This window comes from Strigops habroptila, chromosome 1, assembly GCF_004027225.2.
Source record: "Strigops habroptila isolate Jane chromosome 1, bStrHab1.2.pri, whole genome shotgun sequence".
Classification (NCBI taxonomy): Eukaryota; Metazoa; Chordata; class Aves; order Psittaciformes; family Psittacidae; genus Strigops; species Strigops habroptila.
Genome location: NC_044277.2, coordinates 141,164,055 through 141,184,143, shown reverse-complemented (window position 1 = coordinate 141,184,143; position 20,089 = coordinate 141,164,055). Strand labels below are relative to the sequence as shown.

The 20,089-nt window shown below is 45.0% G+C and overlaps 2 protein-coding genes across 9 annotated transcripts in view; both read left to right on the top strand.

Moving 5' to 3' along the window:
• Window positions 1-3,521, top strand: part of ENTPD3 (ectonucleoside triphosphate diphosphohydrolase 3) — a 37,339-nt gene extending 33,818 nt beyond the window's left edge. For 7 of the 8 annotated variants that reach the window (XM_030510070.1, XM_030510061.1, XM_030510039.1 and 4 more), the window contains one exon: window positions 299-3,521. In XM_030510070.1, coding sequence (XP_030365930.1) covers window positions 299-532 — 234 coding nt within the window. In that variant the 3' untranslated portion in view covers window positions 533-3,521. Of the gene's footprint in view, window positions 1-6 lie in introns of all 8 variants that reach the window. The other variant, XM_030510097.1, reaches the window with a different exon arrangement.
• Window positions 3,522-4,978: 1,457 nt separating this feature from the next.
• RPL14 (ribosomal protein L14) lies at window positions 4,979-8,350 on the top strand. The gene is made up of 6 exons (XM_030510028.1): window positions 4,979-5,078; window positions 5,506-5,607; window positions 6,219-6,313; window positions 7,009-7,108; window positions 7,490-7,543; window positions 8,071-8,350. Exons 1-6 carry the CDS (start codon window positions 5,076-5,078, stop codon window positions 8,236-8,238), a joined length of 522 nt encoding a protein of 173 aa, XP_030365888.1. The 5' UTR covers window positions 4,979-5,075; the 3' UTR covers window positions 8,239-8,350.
• The last annotated feature ends 11,739 nt before the right edge of the window (window positions 8,351-20,089 follow it).

Below are 20,089 nucleotides of genomic sequence, written 5' to 3'. Positions count from 1 at the left end.
TTAAAGTGTGTTTCTTGGACAGAAAATCCCATAACTGGCTGTCTGCATACACACCACACATCCTTGTACCCATCCATCTAACACCTGTGTCTAACTTCTTTAGCCCAGTGACCAATTTTATCTGCATCCTCCGGAACTACAAAAAAAAAGAGCAATTTAAAATGGTTGTGTATCTTTGTATACTCCACTGAGGTTTTCTCCATGCTAACTGAAAGGGCAGTTGTCAGCATCAGCAGTTGAGCTTCTGGGACCTCTTCAACTGTCCATGGGAATAGGGACTCTTCTGTCTGTGTTTCAGGTTGGCAACAGCAGCATAGCGTGGTCCCTCGGTTACATGTTAAGCCTCACAAACATGATTCCAGCAGAAGGCAAGCTGATCCAGTTACCTCTGAAACCTGCTTTGTTTGCTGGGCTCCTCATCTGCCTCACAGCTACAGCGTTGTTGTGTCTTGTCTTCCTTGTGTACTTGTGGATTGTATCACGTAATCGGAAGAACATCTGTCATGTTGAACATGTATTTATTCCAGAATGAATGAACTTTACTGAAGACAAAAGTTTTATAGTGTTATTAAGTAGGACCTTATTTTTGAAAAATGGAGGGTGAAATAAAGACAAAAGGCAGAAGGACTTCAGGACCTGAAGCATAAGTAGAGAAGAGACGCAAAGGAATCTGTGATACGGTGACTTGGAGTGCTTTTGAAATATTTTGGCAGTTGTTTCTGTAAAACTCATTTGTCCAGCATGCAGCAGAGAACCCATGGGCAGGTTTACTTAGTAAGGGATTACTAGCCTTTTCCTGACAGGTACGTATTATATTTGTTGTTCATTAACTCTTTGCTAACCAGTAAACTCAAGTGGTGATGGATTTGATCACAGTGGTGGCTGTTTAAGAAAAATGAAACCTGGAAGCTGTTCTGCTGTGCTGCCACTGAAAGCTCCCAAATAATCTCATTTCTGAAACTGGACCAAGTGCTGGGTGATGACAGCAACTGAAAGGAACAGCTGGGGTAGAATTTCTTTTATTGCTGTTCAAAACTGATTGATCTCTACTACATAAAGGTGCAATAAACTGCCAACACCTCTCGGGACTTTCAAGCCTGCCTTAAATCTAAGCTGTATCTTTTTGTACCATGGAAATCTTGGCATGCTTCTGCTATGGTACATAAGATTTGTTTTGAAGGTGGAACAAAATGCCTTCATGCTTTAGTAACCGAACCTAAATTTAAATGTCTCCTAGTTACCTCCAGAAGCCACTAGTTTTCAGTGTCCTTTTCTCTAACTTTTATAGAAATATTTCTGATAAGTTCTCATACTGAAACACTGACCTGTATTCCCCACACACTGTTGATCTCAGTTGCAGTCAGTGCTGACTTGTCATGTTCATATTATTTCAACTGTCTGGATAGAGTCTCAGATCTGGGACCTTCTGAAGCATTAACATGTTGAGCCCTTCATCCAAAGCCAAGAGCAGTAGGAGCCACTCTGCAGGCCGAGGTGGGTTCAGGAACATGTTGCTGGACCTGCAGTCAGGGCTGTAGTGCCTTGATAATCCTTTCCACTGTCCTGGCCTCAGTGTGCCTTCAGTAGCACCGGGATGTACCTAGCACATGTTTCTGTCAAACGCATCAACTACAGAGCTTTCCTGGAAGTGCTGCTGCTTTTGTGCTCCAAAGAGCTGACTTCCTTGAAAGCCCCAGCATTCTTCACCAAACTTCTCATTCCCTTAAGTCACAAGACTACAATTTTATCTGCTGCTCAAGGAGTTTTTCATGGCTGATGCTCCTTTTACCTGCCTGTCTTTTGTCTTTTGGTTGTCTTCAGCTGGCTCCTGAAATAACCCTTGAAAAAGTCTCCTGCCACATCATCTGCCCTCTTTTCCCTTTGTACACTGTTAATTCCTCTTCATATTGCCATAACATCATCTGTGAAGCTGCAAGGGTAATTCAGCTGAAGGGCCTTAAGAGTTAGCAGAAAGAAGGGATTGTTGTACTCTTGAGGACCTGCAAGAGGAGAAAAGAGCATCTTTGCTTCACTTCCCTTCTCCCCTTCTACCATCATCTTTTGCTCAGATTCAGTACTTACATGCAGTTCCATATTTCCCCAGATGTCCTACAAATAGCTGCTGTCAATCACTTTAATACATTCTTCCCTTTCCATTTTCTCAGGATTGCTCCCCAATATACCTATTGCGTATAGTTTCCCTTGTTCACATCTCTCCTCTGTGAAGGGATGGTTACTCATTTCATGCAGTTATTCAGTGTGAGAAAATAACAATTGAAAGGGAGATCACCATCTTCAACAGCTATTGCTAATGAGCCACAGCTTATGAGACCATGTGAGTAGAGGTTTCCACGCATGTGGAAGAGATTGCATGCAAGAGAGCTACTTGATGCATGCACTCAAAAGTCAAGTTAACATTGGATTATGAATTCCAGTGGCATGTAATGTGTTTTCTATCCAACTTCATCTATTCCCCATATTGATTAGGTTGTGAGAGAGGAGAACAGTGGCCAGTATTTTTATCCATTAATATTTTCATGTTCTATCTTTTGTTTCTGTATCACCTTCTTTCAGGTTTGGTTGGGGTTTTGTTTTCTTTTGTGTTTCACAGGCTGATAGGTGATTTGAAAGGAACTAAATACCTTTTTAAATGGAAAAAAGAATAAAAGTGATTTTCAAGAGGATCAGCAGTGAGGATTTTGTCCCTTCTGTGCTGGTATATCACTCTGTCCTGTCAGTCTTACTGGAGCAGCAGTACTGAAAATAAGGCAGAAGGTATAACAAGATAATGAAATGCTCTGTAACACCCAAGTTACATCTGATAAACAAAAAGCTTACTTCACAATGCATGGGCATTACCGAGATAATGGCATGAGATAAAAACTTTATCTTTTGTGTGATGGATCTGGTACTGCAGTTAAGAGTAAAAAATCCCAACAGCTGGATGAGAGCATTAACATGTTTTCTTAAGTTGCCGAATTTCTGTGGGAAATGGTATTCTGGAATACGTACTTGCCTTACAAAACCTTTGCCTTGCTTTGTTAATGGCAGGGCCATTCAGACATGGGTTTGCACAAATGGGACACGTTTGGAAGTTAGCCTCCTTGGAATTGGCAGCTACAGAATAAATTCGTTTAACAATCATTTGGACTTCCAGATGTACTTGGATAGAGACAGTTTCTGTTCAGGGAATGCTTTCCCCCTGTCCATCACCTTCTGTTTTCCTGCAGTTCAGTGTTAGAATAAAAGCCCAAGGTCGGACATGCAGCCACCTTGGCTGCCCTCGGCTGTCTGCAATGGCTGCTTCTTGGGGGGCATAGCTTCATAGCCAGAGTTAAACCCCCTTGAAGTGCAAGTGAGAACCCCGTCAGCCACTGCATCCTCGGCCTGTCGGCTGGAACCAAACAAGGCTCTGGGAAAGCCAGTGTATTAATGGCGATTGAGAGTGTGCACAACTGTAGGTTATCTTTTCATGCTCTTTATTGTATCTGAAGACTAATAAAACTAAGTTGTGAAAAGTTAATCCACTTAGTTTCCTTATTATTTTTCCCCCAATATCAATGTTTTCATCCTGGTAGACAAGTTATTCTTATTGGAGAGGTGGCGAATCTCTGAAATGCTTTACTGGGGTGGTGGAAATGTGCAAGCTGCAAAACTGATCCTGCAAGATGCTGCAGCAGACAGTGCTCTTTATCTCCAGAATCCAATATTCTTAGCAAAGAATTAAAACCAGGCTACTCTTGTGATTTTTATTTATTTTTTAATATATATACACAACACAAAAGCATAAACTTCTACTTTTAAACACAGTTTTCAGTTAGGGAAACCCAGCACTTTGTAGGGCTTCTTTCAGGTTCAGGCTCAGAACATACAGCTCAAAGTTTATGTGCCAAAGAGGAGCAGCAATTCCCAGTTAACGGAGACAACTGATTGAGATGCAGATGGGTCAGAGAAACAACTGGGGGGCACTGGGAAGATGGACAGGATTGGGTAACGTGAAAAACCCCATCTATGGAGAAACAGCAGGAAATTAATTCAGCAGAAGAACGAGATAAAAGATGAATTGCATGAAGATGTTGACGGCGGGGGGGGGGGGGGGGAGAGGGCAAAAGTGACAGCTTCTCATGAAGCAATACCCAGTGTTGGTGGAAGAAAGCAACGACTTGTGCTGTGTGGCACAATTCAGCACTGCCGGGATGGGTGAAGAGGACAGAACAGTAAGCAATGCAGTCTGGTGTAACCCAATACGGGGAGGTTTTATTTGATTTTTAAATTCAATAATAATTTTGGGCACAAGGCATGTTCATTTAGATGGCAACGAAGACTGTGTATCACCCAAAGCGCTCGCCTATCCTTCACTTGTCTCCGGAGCTGGGCGATAACATGCCCATGAACAGAACGAACGTGCCTTTTGTTTCTAAACTAACTTTTCACTATCAGGTGGCATCACCTACTGAGCCGACCTGTAACACTGGTTTTACCCTCGCTGAAAGTTAGTTCTGCATGTGCCCCAACCCATTCTGCATTTGCTGTGTTGTACCCAGCGTTGCCTTGCCTGCTGCCAGGCTGCCCTTCCAGAAGAGACGCCATCCACAGCCTGGGCGTTTTCTACTCATCCCCTCATTAAAACAGACGTCCTGTCTTTCGAACACGAGGACAATTACAACAGATCATCGCAGAGCACGTCAGTTGTGCTCTACCCGAGCTCAAACACCACAAGCTCACGGACACGCCTCCGGCTCTGCCGTCCTTCCCGACACCGCACCGCTGTCTGACGGGGAGGCGGAACCGAACCCGCTGCGAGCCGCCGGGCCGGCGCACCGGGGCTGAGCTCAGCTCCCCTGGAGTTCGGGAAGACCCACAGCCCGCTCACCCCCCGCACCGACACCAACAGCCCCCCTCAACACGCATATGCCGGTCACCATGGCGATACCCGCCCCCCCGTCCGCATGCGCGCAGAGCCCACCACCTCCCCACCGCGCGGCCCCGCCTCCCCGCATGCTCAGTGGCGGCTCCGGGTCGGTTTCCGGGCGCTGCTGGGGCCGCTCCTCCCTTTCTGCTCGCGGGCGGCCATCATGGTGCGTGCGGCCGGCGCGGGGCTCTGCGGCCCCGGCGGGTGGCCGTCCTCCCTTCCCCTCTCCCTCCGGTGCCTTCCCGCTCCGCCTGTGTCTCCCTGCGCCTGGCCGAGCAGCTGGACCCCTCCCCTTACCCCTCCGTGAGGGGGAGGCCGCGGCCGCCTCACGCGTGCTAGGCTGGGACCGGGCCCCGCGTGTGGCTGCGGGTCGGGCAGGGCCGTGTCTGCAGGGCAGCGCCTGGCTCAGTGCTTCAGCCCCGCGCCTCTGCCCGGCCGGGGCAGGCTAAAAGCAGCTGTGAGAGCGTTGCCGTGGGTCCTTGGCTCAGGCGGAGGGGGTTTGTGCGGTTCGAAAGCTTGGGAAGCTGCTTTAAAGGCTGTGAGGGCCTGGGGTGTATGCTCGCCTAACTCCTGTCAATTCTTGCTGCGCCCAGGTGTTCAAACGCTTCGTCGAGATTGGCAGAGTTGCCTTCATTTCCTTTGGGCCGCATGCTGGCAAACTGGTGGCCATTGTGGATGTTATTGACCAAAACAGGGTAAGCCATGAGTGCACAACGTGTATTTTCTCCTTTCTGGCTTAATAGAAGTTCGTACACTAAGTCTGTGAATAGATTTCTCAAAGAAATAAGTAATTGACAAATATGGATTTAACAGTCGTTTTCTATTTGAAACTTCCAGAAGCAAGCTTTTCTCACTGGCAAGTGATACAGTCCCTTCTTTGCTATGTTTCTTAGGAATAGAAGTGGACAAGTGATGTCAGTTGAAGTCTAAAAGTTATGAATGGAATGGCATTGATGTATGTTTAAAGCAAATGTTTGGGCTAGGGGACTCTCCTTGCTTGATGTTCCTGAAAAAGAAAAGGGGGAAAAAAAGAAAGATGAAATGTGTCATCTTAGTTCGGAGGGGGGGGGGTTTAAGTCCAGTTTGGGGATTTTTTTCCCAAATACAAAAATGGGCCTTTAAAATTATTTTTGTAAAGCTTGGGTTGTGTAGATAATACCTAACAATCTCAAGTTTTGTCTGCATGACATCTATTTCGATTTTGGACTGTTGTTGTCAAGCTGCTGTTGAGACATTATTAGGAAGTCACTGTCTAAATCAAGCATGAAGGCAAAGCTGGTACAACCCCCCCACATGTGTTTTTCAGGCACTGGTTGATGGCCCCTGCAGTGGTGTCAGGAGACAGGCTATGCCCTTCAAGTGCATGCAGCTGACTGACTTTGTTCTCAAGTTCCCACACAGGTGAGTTGTTGGCATTTTTGACCTCTGTAACAAACTGTTCTGTCACTTGATGACTGAATTATTTGGTCTGATGCTTGCTAAATCTAGGAAGTTCATACATGAAGTCAATGGATTAACACGTGTGCACGGTAAAAGCTTGGCAGATCATGTTATTGTAGTTGAATGCATTTAAGTTTGCATTACCAATATTTGCTGATAGCTGCTGTGCAGAGCAAAGGAAATGGCGTGCTGGCCTAGGCAACTTGCAAATAGTAGTGGGGTGGGTGGTGTGGGGGAAAGCAGTTGAAGTAAATACTGTGTGTATCTTTGCTTTTGCTACTGTTTAGGTCACCTTCAGACGTTAAATATGTTCCCTGTGTACAGAACGACACTGGAATTGCAAGAGTTCTCTTTAGCTTAGTTACTATATAAATTTCTCTAATTTAAAATCAAAGATTGCTGCCTTTCTGATTCTGAAGCAGTGCTAGGAATAGTACCTCAGTATGCCTTTTGGAGTCACTCATCTGTGAGCCCTGGCAACGCATTCACACACAAAAATGTTCATTAGGCCAGAGAGATGTATGTGGCATTGGCATAAACTGTCTGAAGTAATGGAGAAGGGTGAGCTTTCCTTGTATGGAATTTGATGGGCCAGCATCAGAGAGAACCTTTTTTATAAAGCCTTTGAATACTATTTTGTGGCTGTTGTAATGCAGTGCTCGTCAGAAGTGTGTGCGACGTGCCTGGGAGAAGGAAAACATAAATGAAAAATGGGCAGCAACAAGATGGGCAAAGAAGATCGAAGCCCGAGAAAAGGTACAGTCTTTCACTGGATGAGTAAGACATGTTGTACTGCCTCTACTTACTAAAATCAGGTTAAATCTAATAAACTCTGTGTTTTCAGTTGTAGGCTAAGGTTAAAGATAGATAAGGCATAGATTTGAAAAAGTTGCTACCTTTTGGCTTCAACCTCTTGTAGATTAACAGTAGGTGTGGTTTTGTTCAGTCATTTCTATAACCACCTCTTTTCGTGCACCATTGCTTCCCAGCAAAGGTCTTAAATAGTGAACTAGTTCCAGATGTGCAGCTAAACCTAGTTTGAAGATGGTTGGTTACTTGTGAAATGTCTTGAAACACTGAGTTTTACTACTTGCACATGTATACGTCAGAGCTTCATGACTGATTCTTTTCAAACAGAAAGCCAAAATGACCGACTTCGATCGCTACAAGGTTATGAAAGCAAAGAAAATGGTAAGTGTTGGAGTGTCACTTTAGGGGGTTAATGCTTATAGCTTTCACTTTATAGAGTCATACAGATGTTGGGAGCCTCACTTTTATAGCTGGCTTGGGTTATGGAGTGACACAAAGTATGTGAATGCCTTGAATTTTTCATGCTTCTGTGGCTTCAGTAGTTGATAACACTTGAACCCATGTGATCTGTGTGTCAGTCCCCCAGGTTATAGCTGAGGAATGAATTATCTGCTGATGAAATCACTCTTGATGAGTTGCTGTTAGTATTTCATTCTATACACATGAAATACTGGGGTGCCCAAGTTACCAGCCAGAATGATGCTGACCACTTGGTATATCAGAACACTTTTAGATGGAATTTGACATTTTAAATGTAACATACGGTAAATTTTGTGACTATATAATTGGTTAGCAAAGCGTGATTATAAAAAAGGGCAGAATCTGAAAGCATAGGATTTAAATTAAGGCATATTTCAGTTGTTGCTGTTTTCATTCTGATGGATAGTGATCATTTTCTTTTTTTACAGAGAAATAGGATCATCAAGCATGAAATGAAGAAGCTCCAGAAGTTGGCTTCTCAAAAGGGCAAGAAGCCAGAGAAGGCGCCAAAGCCAGAGAAGGTGCCAAAAGCAGAAAAGGCGCCAAAGCCACAGAAGGCACAGAAGCAGGAGAAGGCGCAGAAGGCACAGAAATAAAATGAACTTCTAGTTGTGTATGACTTTGTGTCTTCCGATTCTTTAAAATTAACAAATGGTTTAACATCTGTTTTTAAATTGTAATAAGTTCAGTTTTGCTTCTGACCAAGAATTGTTGTTTGTCTCATTTATTAATAATGTCTCAGTGTTGGGTTCTAGTGGTTTCCAGGAACGTGCAGAAATGTTTCTGTCGCATTCTATGATGGTGACCATTCAGGCTGTGCTGAATGCTCTATACCTAATGCCAGAGGAACTATTTGCATACCCAGTTAGTTGTAGTACGGATCCTGACATTTTAAAGCAATCTGTTATTGAAATAGTTGGGAACGTACAGAATTATTTGCACGGTCTTGAGTATGAAAGGTGAGAAATAATTACACTCATTTTTCTGTATAAGGTATAAACTGACAGTATGTGTTCTGGTTAGAACAGAAGTATGTCAGTGTTTGAAAGGCTGACACATCGTTGTTCAAATGCTTTAAATTACTCCATATATAAAAAAAACCTTCCACCATTTCAAGTACTGACCTGGAATACTTGCATCAGGTGTCTTAACACCACAGTAGTCCTGTAAGCACAGCTACAATAATTAGTAATTAATAATTATTAACAAGATGGAAATTGGTGACTTGTGCTTAAGTACACTTGGTTTTTAGAATGTTTAAAGAGTTTATGTCAAGACGTGAGTCTAATTACAGTTCCTTAAACTAGGCAGCATATAATTCCTGCTTATAGTCAAAGTCATTAAGTAAAATGGGGCATGACCTAAAAATTACTCATTCCATTTGAAGCACTGCTTTGCACTATAAAATAATGTTTCCATATCTTAGTGTCAGCATCCATCTCTTCCTGTGTTTTCTCCTGTGCAGTTTGTTGTCAGGGTTTATGTTTTCTTCCTATTGAGTGAAGAAGTTGTGGAAGTCTGAAGATCTCTGGTAATTGAAAAGCAAATTATTTTTACAGTCAACTATAAAATGGAGGAGGAAGAATATGTTTTAAAAAAATTGTATTGTTAAATATATAGTATATCGTAAAATATACTGATAAGCATGTGCTTTTAAGTAGCTAGTGTTGCTTATTTCAGCCAAAATCGGGCATCTGCATGCTCAAACACTTAAAACTGTACAATGTTGTCTTGAGCTATTTGTATGCCCTTGGAAAATCATTCCCACCAGTACTGCTTGGCAGCTGCTGAGTTATCCAAAACATTTCCATGATACGGCATGTGCTGTAGCCTGCCATGCTGCCTGGCAGTTCCTGAACAGGAACCTTGTAATAGTACAAAAGATAGATGCAGGATGTGTCTGCTCTAACACTGCACCATGAAAGGGGATGTACTGTGGGAGGGTGGCATTAAAAATGAAGGCCCTGTTAGGGAGAGCAAGTGTTATGTGCCTTAGAAGAAAACTTTGTTCTGTGATGCCATGTCTGCCGTCAAGTGCTGCTGTGAAAGCACTGAGTTTTTCACAGTTTGGAGGAAACGGGAGGAGGCTTACAATAGAATATACTGGTCCTTGGTACCCGCGCTGTGTCTTTCTGACAGCATGTTCCATGTGAACAGCATCTGGTGTTCCTCTTAGCAACTCGTGAAGCCTCTGTGAAGCCTTCTGCAGCTCTGTATCGATGGTAGCCCACCTTCTTTTCAATCCAGGAGTGTTGTGCCATCTGTGCTGCTTTGTCCATTTTTAAAGCTACTGGGATACAGAAATCTGCACTTGGTTCAGTTTTTTTTCTGAAGGTTACCACACGATGGCAATGTTAGCTCTCCCCAAGGTTGTTCCTAAGGCTTACCCAAACCAGGCAACCTGCCTGCAAGGGGCAGTGCCAAACAAAGGGAATGGCACACACGCAATGGGCATGCTAATCCAGGTCTTTATTTTGCCTTTAGTTGACTAAGATGTAAGGGTTTAGTTGACTAAGGGTATACTTCTTTACTTTGTGGAGCTGAGTGTAAAGAAAAAGGATCTGCTGTTTAGAGAAAGCTTAAAGTAAGTCCCAGTGTTGATTTTCTCAGCTTATTTCACATAAGGGGACTTGCTGGGGGCAAAGGGGGGAGGTACACTACCCCACATATCCTGAGATCAGCAGATAATTGCTGTACTTCCTAAACTGATCTCAACGGTTTGCAAAACCCAGTCCTAACCTCTGGGCCATGATGTCTGGGAGACATGAGCAGTCCTAGGAGTAGGATTGGACCGCTTAGCATTATCTGTAGTTAGAAAGTGTAAAATCTGCTGCTACTGTGAACCAGCTGCAGTTGTGGGCCAAGTGATTTGCAGGTGATACATATTTGCTTTTCTTTTCAGAAAATGTTGTATTTAAGCGCTTTTGTTCTTGTCTAAGCATGTCTGTTGCTGTGTTTGCCATCTGAATAAGTTTCAACCTTTTTTGGAGATGTAATAGACTTGGAAGAGGAATCTCTGTATTTACTAATCTTCCTGGTTTTCAGACACTAGTATTCAGACTGTCCTTCAGTTGAGGTTTGCTCAGTGACTATGATGTTTCAAGTCATTTGGTCTTGTAGTTACCTATATGTTAATAGTAGGTAATACTGTCCATCCTGAGCTACTTCTGTGCCACTGATTCTGACTATGGACTTGTGGTTGGTCTCGTGTACAGCTGGATTCCCTCATTTATTTTGTCTTACTTCACTCGTAGTGCTCCTTAAATGTTTCCAGCCCCATACGCTTCTTTCCTTTCAATGCCCACATTCATAAGGTGTCTCTGGAAACTCCACGTGCCTGCTTTTCATGGAGATGAGAAGGTGCTGATTTCTGCTTACAGCATTATTAGTATATGAGTAAGTACAGCTTACAAGCAAGAAGTAGTAATTGGAGCAAATTACACAATGGCTGTGTGGTTTGGGCTCATTTCATGTCTTCAGCTTTTGGTTCCTCCTTTGTATAATTAATTTTTTCTTTTTGTTTAATTTGGAAATAGTTTTTAATATTGTTTTGAGCTTGAAGTCATATATACTATTGTTGCATTCTGGTACTTTCAAGTTTATACTGGGATTTCCTTCTCTGAAGCAGAAAATTTACCTGTTTAATTGCTGCATGCCTAGCTGTGCTGAAGTACCACAATCCCTGTCCCTGCCTTGACACAGACAGTGGCCCTGTAGATACTGGTGATGTACCCACATCCTCTCTTTTTTCCCTGTACTTGTAACAGGCTTCATTTTTGGATGCTGTGCAATCTCCAGTTCATGCTGTCCGTAAGTGGGAATTTGGCTCAACCTTCATTTTGTGCAGCTGACCCCTGTGTCATGTTCTTGTTTGAAGTAAATGAAGAGTTGGATGTGTTTTCCTCACCTCACATTCAAGGATCTTATGAGCCAATCTGAGTGGTCTCCAGGTAAGTCTTTGTAGCAAACTCTCCCTCCTCTCTCAAAAGCTTTCAGACCACTATGTGCATCTGACATAGAGAAGTCTTCCACCTGCAGTCAGCTATTTGTGCTGATCACCAGCCTAAAAATTATGCCATTGCCACCAGCACAGAGCCACTTCCTCCTTCATGAGCTGCATTGACCTAGTTCTTATTATAGAGGAAGTATTTTTTAACATTTTCCCAGTGGTCTCCTGGTTTGAGGCTATTTTCCAGGATATTTTGTTCTGCCACTGTTTGGGAGCGTCACTCCTTGCACACTGTGGGGAGAGGCCCTGACCTGCCCATTGTGGCCCTCAGCAGAGCTGAGCTCTTCCCTCATGTCCGCTTTGGGCTGCTTGTGGAGCATGGGTGGTGGTTTGGGGCAGTGTGCTGCTGATAAAGGTTTCTATGGCAGGATCTCATCAGGAAGCTCTGCTTTGGTGAAAACTCTAGATGCTTTGAAAAGGTAATAGTGTTCATATTTAAATAGCATGAAAGAACATTGTCTTTGAGATCAGCTGTCCTTTACCTAAGGATACACAGTGGGAGGGCACAAGATACAAATATCTTTCTCAGCTGCTGTGTAGAAATATCATCTCATCAGCAGAGATGTTTTAGAGCCACTGTTTGAACCTCATATTTACAAAAACCATCAAACAAAAGAAGGGACCATTGCTAGCTGTGTTAACTGCGATCAGATGCTATATAAAGGTGATCTAAAGAAAGGATGGGAAATAGGCTTCTGGGCTTTTTTCTTCTTCCTTCTCTTCCTCCCTGGAGCCCCTGAATAACTTTAAAGGGATTTTTCTTTTTTGTTTTGGTTGTTTATCTTTTATTTCTACTGCTTGTCTCATTTGCATTGCACACGTGAGTCTTGGCTCATCCTGAAAGTCTATGTGGAGAATAGGAAAAAAATCAGAGAGTTTATGGCACAGTGAAGTAAATTAAGTCTGACTAGCTGAAAGTGGCATCATTTTTGCTCTGGTTGCTTGAAGCCTTTTTCAAGGTCCAGGGAGAGTCTGGCAAGCTGCAGCTGTTGACAATGCATGCAGGTCCTCATCACAGGTTTAAGCAGGCTTCCTCAACTCCCAGTCCCCTGAATGTGACCTTGGAAGGAAAGATGTTCATGCAGTGGACATGCCTGGCCTCTGCTGGCAGTGCCACTGTTGTGCTGGAGTGGGAGGCAAGTGTTAGGGCACAAGGGACAGAAACCAAATGTGGGCATTGATGTGCTTCTCCAACCCATAGCTTCACCAAAAGCAGGGCATGGTCCCTGTCATGGCACAGTCCTCTGCCTCCTTTCATTCTCCCTGGTCCCCTCTGCTCACCGAGTGGTTTTGGGTTGCTCTTCAGAAGGCAAAGCTGCGCATTAATCAGTTGACAGGTAGGAACGACCACTTGGCTGCGGGTGCACCGATCTTTCTTGCTGGCACTGGGCTGCACTAGACTGTGCCAGCAGCCCCGTTGGGAGAATAAGCAGTGCTCTGCTGTGTCACACCAGTGATCCCTCTACCCCCAGCCTGGGTCGCTGACACTGTGTAGGGAGAGGGCATGAGTTTAGTCCCTCCTGTTGCAGTTCTATCTACCCCTAATAGCAGGATTAGGGGTAACAGAAGATATACCCCTGCCCATTCCTCTTAGTATCTCTTTTACATCTACTGGCTGTGAATTTGTTCAATCTTTTGAGCTTGCTCATGCTCCACAATCTTGTAGTAACATATTCCAGAAATCGGCTGCTGCTGTGTAGAAAATTGTTCTGTTTAGTATTTTAAATCAGTCTCCTACTGTAAGGACTAACCAGTGTTTGAGATGGGAGGTACTATTCAGCCCCATGACACCGTGTGATATCCCTACCAGCTGTAAACTTGGAGATGAAGGTAAAAAAATGTCATTTCACAGAGGAGTCCATGGAAAGGAGGTGAGTTACGGTGAGTCCCTGTTCAGAGTGCCATGACTTGGAATTTGAAGGACCATCAGAGTCACAATTAAATGTCAATGTGGGCAATTGTGTTATAGGACAATTATTCCAGTAGGAATAAAAGCATCCACATGCTGCATGGTGCAAAATGCTTTCTTGCGTCCTATAGCAAATTTGAGATTGTGGGCAGAAGAAAGTCCCAGTGCTGTGTCACAGGATGAGAGCGCCCAGGGCCACAGGCAGCGCCAACAGCCCTGGGGCACTGCTCAGGCAGGAAATTTGGTGTCCTTATGGTCTTTGGAAGATGACCTACTGCTTGGAGCAGGGTAGCCGCTGACAATCTGACCTTTCTGACCATTTTGCTCAAAGCCTGTGAGGGGCTTGGCTCCAGGGCTATTGCTTTGTATCTTTAAGAGGTGGTACAAAGCAATCCCTGGGGCAATGGAAAGGACAAGTGCTCCAAGCCTTCAAAGGTTCCCCCTCTCCCCTCCTACACCGCTCCATGGGGGTGCAACAGAGGTTCCCAGCTCACTCTCTCTCCTGTCTGAAAGTTCACAGAACTTAATTCCTCTGATTATTAGGAACTGTCTAATTGTCAACCTAAATTTATTCATGACCTAGTTATAGCCAGGAGGCTCCACTTCTTGCTTCTGTAACCGCAGGTCTATCAGGAAAGATTCATGAGCCCATATGTTGGTCAGGCCCTATTTTCAGCAGCCACAATTCAAATTTTTCGATTAAATACTGCCTGATGACTCCATGTGTTAATGCATACATTTTCTCCCATCCTACTGTCATGGTGACAAAGGCCTTTCCCTAATGCAAAGGTATATACACAGCCAATACAGTGTCTTTGTGGACCCAACTCAAGCATATGTCACTAACTCTTTCCAGGAAAAGAAACAGATTGCTTCTGTCTTGTTTTCTCTCTCTTTTTTGGGGGGAAGGGCAATGTTCTGTGCATCAGCTTGTGTTCATTTTTGTCTTGTTTCTGCCTGACCTTGTAGGTTAGAGCTGGAGGTCTGCTGAGATGCTCCAAGGGAAATCAAGTCATAGTTTAGCCTGATGCCCCCAGGCTTGGGACACTGGTGCAGTGAATCCAGGAGGGCAGGCTCTGCCCCCAGCATCTGGCCTGTTCACGTGCTGAGGTAGGAAGTGAGGTTTCTGTCCCTGGAAAGGTCTCAGAGAGCCATGGTCATGCTCTGCGGGGAGCCAGGGCATGTAGCACCCATGAAAACTGCACCAGTTGCATGCTAAGGCTGGCAGTGCTGGTCTGCACTCCTGCCTAGCTCCATCCACGCTCCCTTTCAGGCTTTCTTATAGTCATCCTACTGCAGTTTTAAGCCATGCTCAGTGTGTATTGTGCAGGGAAAGCTGTGTTCACCCTGGCCCTGCCTTTGAGGTGCAGTGGTACAGAGCCCCACTGCGGCTCCTTGCCTTTCCTAAAGCACCTCTGAGTAAGATGAGCTTGGACAACTCTGGTTGGGGAGGCCAAGGGAATGAGCCAAGCATCTCTCTGAATCACCAATGCTGATTCTTAGCCCCTCTAAGCCCAAATAATTTGAGCTACTGTTCAGGATGTTTTTTTTCTGTGATGCTATACACAGTTTCCAGTATTCCCAGGCTTGTCTGTGGCTTTTCCTAGCCACCTTCTGTGAATGTGGTAGCACAGATGGATGGCTAAACAAAGTCCTCATCAAGAAGGAGCAAAGAGTGTAGCGATCGCCAGCTAATGTGGTTTCATGGTCAGACAAACTCGTTACCTTCCTGAAGAGACCACAGCATCTGTGCTGGCAGGGCACATTCGGGTATCTCCAAGGCAACAGGCACAGCACCATATGCCAGTTGGATTTTGAAAACGGTATCATTTAGGGGGCTTTACATACTAGATGAGAAACTGTGTCAACACCAGATCTCGATGTGAGGAATCAGTGCTAGCTGTCTTATGCTGAGAGGTGGAATTGTTCTTCATCCAACATGCAGTATTTTTAAACAGTGACCAAGTTAAGGATACACAGACACACGCATGCATTTAATTGCTAAAGTTTGCAGATGGTGCAGGATTAATGGGATAGTAAACAATAGGGATCTGAATCCCTTGATTTACATGGTGACAGTTCAAGAAAATGGGGTTTCTGATTCATCTGAGTGCTGGGGTTTGTATCTAGAAAGGAAATACCTAGAATCACAGACTGGTTTGCATTGGAAGGGACCTTAAAGCTCATCCAGTTCCATGGGCAGGGAAAGCTTCCACTAGACCAGGTTCCTCCAAGCCCTGTCCAACCTGGCCTTGAACACTGCCAGAGATGGGGCAGCCACAGCTTCTCTATCACTTGTCACTGATATCCACTTGGACATCAAACCGTTGACTACAGCTCTTGGAGAGCGACCATCCAGCCAATTCCTTATCCACTGAGTAGTCCATCTTCCATCTGTCAAATCCATGCCAGACCCTTGGCGATGCAGAACGGTCACAAACGCTACCTTTTCTTGGGGGAGCAGGCTAGGAAATAGTTGCTTCTCTAATAACACAGTAAATGTCTTGGACATGGGACATGGGTGGTAAGAACTGCTCCTGGCTGAAGTGGGAGAGCTTTAAAAATAGCCCTGAGAAATTAAGAAATGAAAATAAAACCCTAACTCATTTGAATCATCACAGTTCATGTCCTGCAAAACAATGCTGCGGCCTGACAGAGCCATCCAGAGCTCCTAGCATTTATCTAAAATGTAAGCTGGAGGAATGAGTAATCACCTCTGAAGGACCTAATGGCTCTTTGTCCCTTCCTCCATCTCCTTGTGTTTGAGTCGTGATAGCAAAGAGGATACAATAGGTATTTGTGGGAGGCATGAAGCCGGTGTGCTCAATGTGTAGTTGCTCTGCAGATGTTACTTTTTTCTCTGGCATCTTAAATGCTGCTCATAAAGGATTTCTCTCCCTTCAGGATATGAACCCTGCCTTTTGTCTCAAGTCAGACAAACGGCAACAAAAGCATCCTGGCAGCATTTATTTATTCTAATTACTGGATTGGGGGTGTGCAGCTTCTTCAGCACATTTATGAAAATTCAGAGTGTTCCATCAGTGACCTGGGTGGGCCTATTTCCCTGTGAACAATGAGGGAAAACTGAGACACAAGAGTCTGTTCCCACACACAGCACATTGAAAGAAATCACCCACATCCAGCATTTTCTCTACATTAGGGACTTGGGGCTTGTTCCCTTCAGGAACAGGGGCTAGGGAAGTGTGGAACGGGTACATGGGTTGGAACTAGGTAATCTTAAGGTCCTTTCCAACCCGAACTATTCTATGATTCTATGATTCCATGTCAACACTTCAAAAACAGATGCAAATCTCAATTTTAGAGTTAATCTGCCTCTCAGCATCTTCTGGATCCCAGACTCAGACCCACAGTGCTGAGCAGGAGCCCAGCTCTCTTCCCCATTCTGCTTGATTCCCTATAGCTTTCTTTTCCCATCTTTTTCACAACTGCTGCAAAGGAAGGCTGAAGTATCAGGCTCTTCTCTACAGCCTATTCCTTAGTAAAGTGTTGAGGCCCATTACCAACAGATATAAGAGATGAGGGCTGGGAGTGGTGGGAAGAAAGGCTTTCTGAGCAGTTCGTTTGTAATCAGTGGTTGATAGGTAGTGATTTATCTGGATAGAGTTTGGGTTTCAGAAATCCATTTAAGCTTATGATTATCTTGGGATATATGAAAAGTCATATTCATAGTCCCTCAAACCCATTAAAGCCTCACACTTTTCAAAAGGGAGTTAAAAAAAAACCCCTTCAGCTTTACTTCCTTAGAGGCAGAGCAGCCTTCTCTTCCTCGTCAGCTCTTGAAATGTCCCCTCTCACCTGCCTGTCTTCAGATCCCAAGGGAGAAATGAATGCAGGTTCACTGGGACAGAAAGGAAAAGAAAAAACATATTTTGTGGGGAAAAAAAATAGATTAGCTTATTTCCATGCTTCTGCAACAGGTATTCCTTTATGAGGACAAGGAAGGGGAAAGGCGAGTCAGCCTATGAAATGGAGGTGGGGTTATACCAGAAGCTTTTGCTAATGGCTGCAGTGGTGGCATTTTGGGTAGCACAGAGGTCCCTGTGCTGATGTGGGTACACCAGTGCCCATGGCCACCTCTGATCTCCATCAGTTTCCTTGGGTTTTGGCCCGCTACTGCTTCTTCCTGGAGGTAGCTCTCGTACTTCAAAGTTCTTGCTCTTGGCTAAGCTGGATTTGCCTAGTGATACCAGCAAATGGAGGAACTATCTGTATGATCTAGCAAGAGCCTCAAGGGAGCCCCCTTTGCTACTGCCTCGTGCCTTGCAACTGGGCAAAACAGCTTTTCCTCTTGCCTAAGTGCAAGGTGAGAGGGAGCAGGCTCGGGAGATCCTTAATATCAGAAACAGTAGGTCTTCTGGCCTGAGATCCTCATGTGAGACGTGACTGGTTTGGAGGCTTGTATTTTGCCTGTAAGCTGGGTTCAGTCCCACCTCCACGATCTCTTTTGTTTCCCTTTGCTATAGAGGGAGTTTGTTGGAGCTTGGACCATCCCTTGTCCTGCAGAGGTGGCATCAGTCTGATCGAAGGACTGGGCTCAGTGAAAATTAGGGAAGCCTTAGGGAATTCTATGTGTGAGAGTGAGCGTGCTCTGTTTTGAGCTGTATGAATAGCTGTGAGAACATGAGCAGAAGCAGTCAGGGGATAGAAAATTAAAAAGAGAGAGGAAAGCTGTTGCCACTGTTCAGGTAATCACTGATTTTCCATCACAAAGTAGCAGGGATGGGGGCTGGAGCTGTGCTGGTGGGCTCAGGTACAATGTAGGCATGGCTGTATAGATTTGGGGGGGACCTCCTGGACCTCATCAGGAAACAGGTTCATAATGCACGTGGTTCTTAGGTCTTGCTGCCTTTTTAATCTGATTTTTGCGCTGTGAATATAATTTTAAAAACTTCTTCAGGGGAAGGAGGGGCGAAATAAAATTAAGATTTCAAAATGCGGAGATCGAAGCATTTGTTTCGAGGCTTGGTGGAGTCATCATAGCGGTTTGGCCACTGATCCCTTAAGTCTGCCTCCCACAGCAGCCATCCATGCCTGTGTCTGATGGCAAATTCCTCAAATGTCAGGCGTGCATTTTAAGCAGTTATTTGTATGGAGAGGCAATCTAGGGAGACCAGCCAGAGCGCCTGGCCTGTCAGTCAAAGCTCGCGATGCCGCTGCACCGGCAGGAATCATTTTGACAGAAAATTGCATATAAATTGGATCATTTCAAAATTAAGAAAGGGAGATGAAAGCAAATGCTTCTGAGGTGCCACCAGCGAGTTGTGATGTGTGGGGTTCAGCCTTGGAAGCCCCGCAGGTCCCTCCTCCTCGGCTGCTGCCTGCCCAACAGCCACTGGCTCAGTCTGGCTTTGCACCGAGGATAACACCAGGTTATTGCTGACTACCTAATATTACTAATTCTGTTAGAAATACTAGGTTATTGGCTGCCCTGGCAGACTGCCCTCAAGGAAAATATTTTAACGTAGAATCATAGAATGGTTAGGGTTGGAAAGGACCTTAAGATCATCCAGTTCCAATTCCCTGCCATGGTCAGGGACGCCTTTCACTAGACCATGAACATGGCCTTGAACACTGCCAGGGATGGAACATTTACCAACATGTCCAATGCTGGAGTGCCCAGGCCAGCCAGGGGGCCAGGGAGCTTCGCAGCAGCAATGGGGGGGATGCACGGCTTGGTTTCCATACCCCTTCCTCATGAGCAAGGGTGGCATGAAAAGGGGTGTGCTGAAGGTGAAATCAGACTCATTGCTTTTGTGTGTAACTTCCAATCCACTTCTTGGCTATAGTTTTGAGTAGCAATGAAAGGAGTTGGGAAATGTACCATATTAAAAATAAAATGCACTCAATGAACCCAGGCACTGGTTGGAGTGGTTACACAGGCTGGAGAGCTGGAAACCTACCATGTCTGAGATGGAGGGTTTCCTCCTGTCCCCAGCCTGGGCTGGTGGGGGCTGATGCCACTATGGGGCTGGAGCAGTTGATGGCATCACCATCACCAGGGACTGATGGGTTTGGCTTGGCCACAGCCCAGGGCTGGAAGGGGAAGGGTATATGAAAAATAAATGCTTTGCAGCCTGTCAGCTGCCTGTGTACCCTGCCTGGCCATGGAGGGCTGCTGAAATGCATTGCTTTTGCAAGTGATGCCTCCAGCCCCGCTTCTCTCAGAGGTCTGAGGAAACGGTGTTTAGGAGGCACCCTATACCTGGGTGCTGTGGGCCTGGAGCTGCATTGGCCAGGCACTGCAGGTTACCCCTCTTCTGGCTGCCCTGGAAAAGCAGGCACCTGAGCACCCTAAAAATGGCTTTAACACATTGATGACTTTTAAGCAGATAAGAAATCCCCCAGGCACTAATGTGGCACAGCTCCTTGCTGGGCTGCTACTGAAAGGCAAAGCAAAGTTAATAAAACCCTGCAAAGGGTATTTTCTCAGGCACCCTGAGAGACCTGTGGTTTGCTTTCTCAGCTCTGGGATTGGCATGGTCCTTGGGGCTCTGCCTGTCCCTCTGCT

Coding starts and splice junctions, on each gene's coding strand:
- RPL14 (XM_030510028.1), top strand. Junction 7,109..7,489: donor AGATCGAAGCCCGAGAAAAG/GTACAGTCTTTC, acceptor CTTTTCAAACAG/AAAGCCAAAATGACCGACTT. Junction 7,544..8,070: donor TTATGAAAGCAAAGAAAATG/GTAAGTGTTGGA, acceptor CTTTTTTTACAG/AGAAATAGGATCATCAAGCA.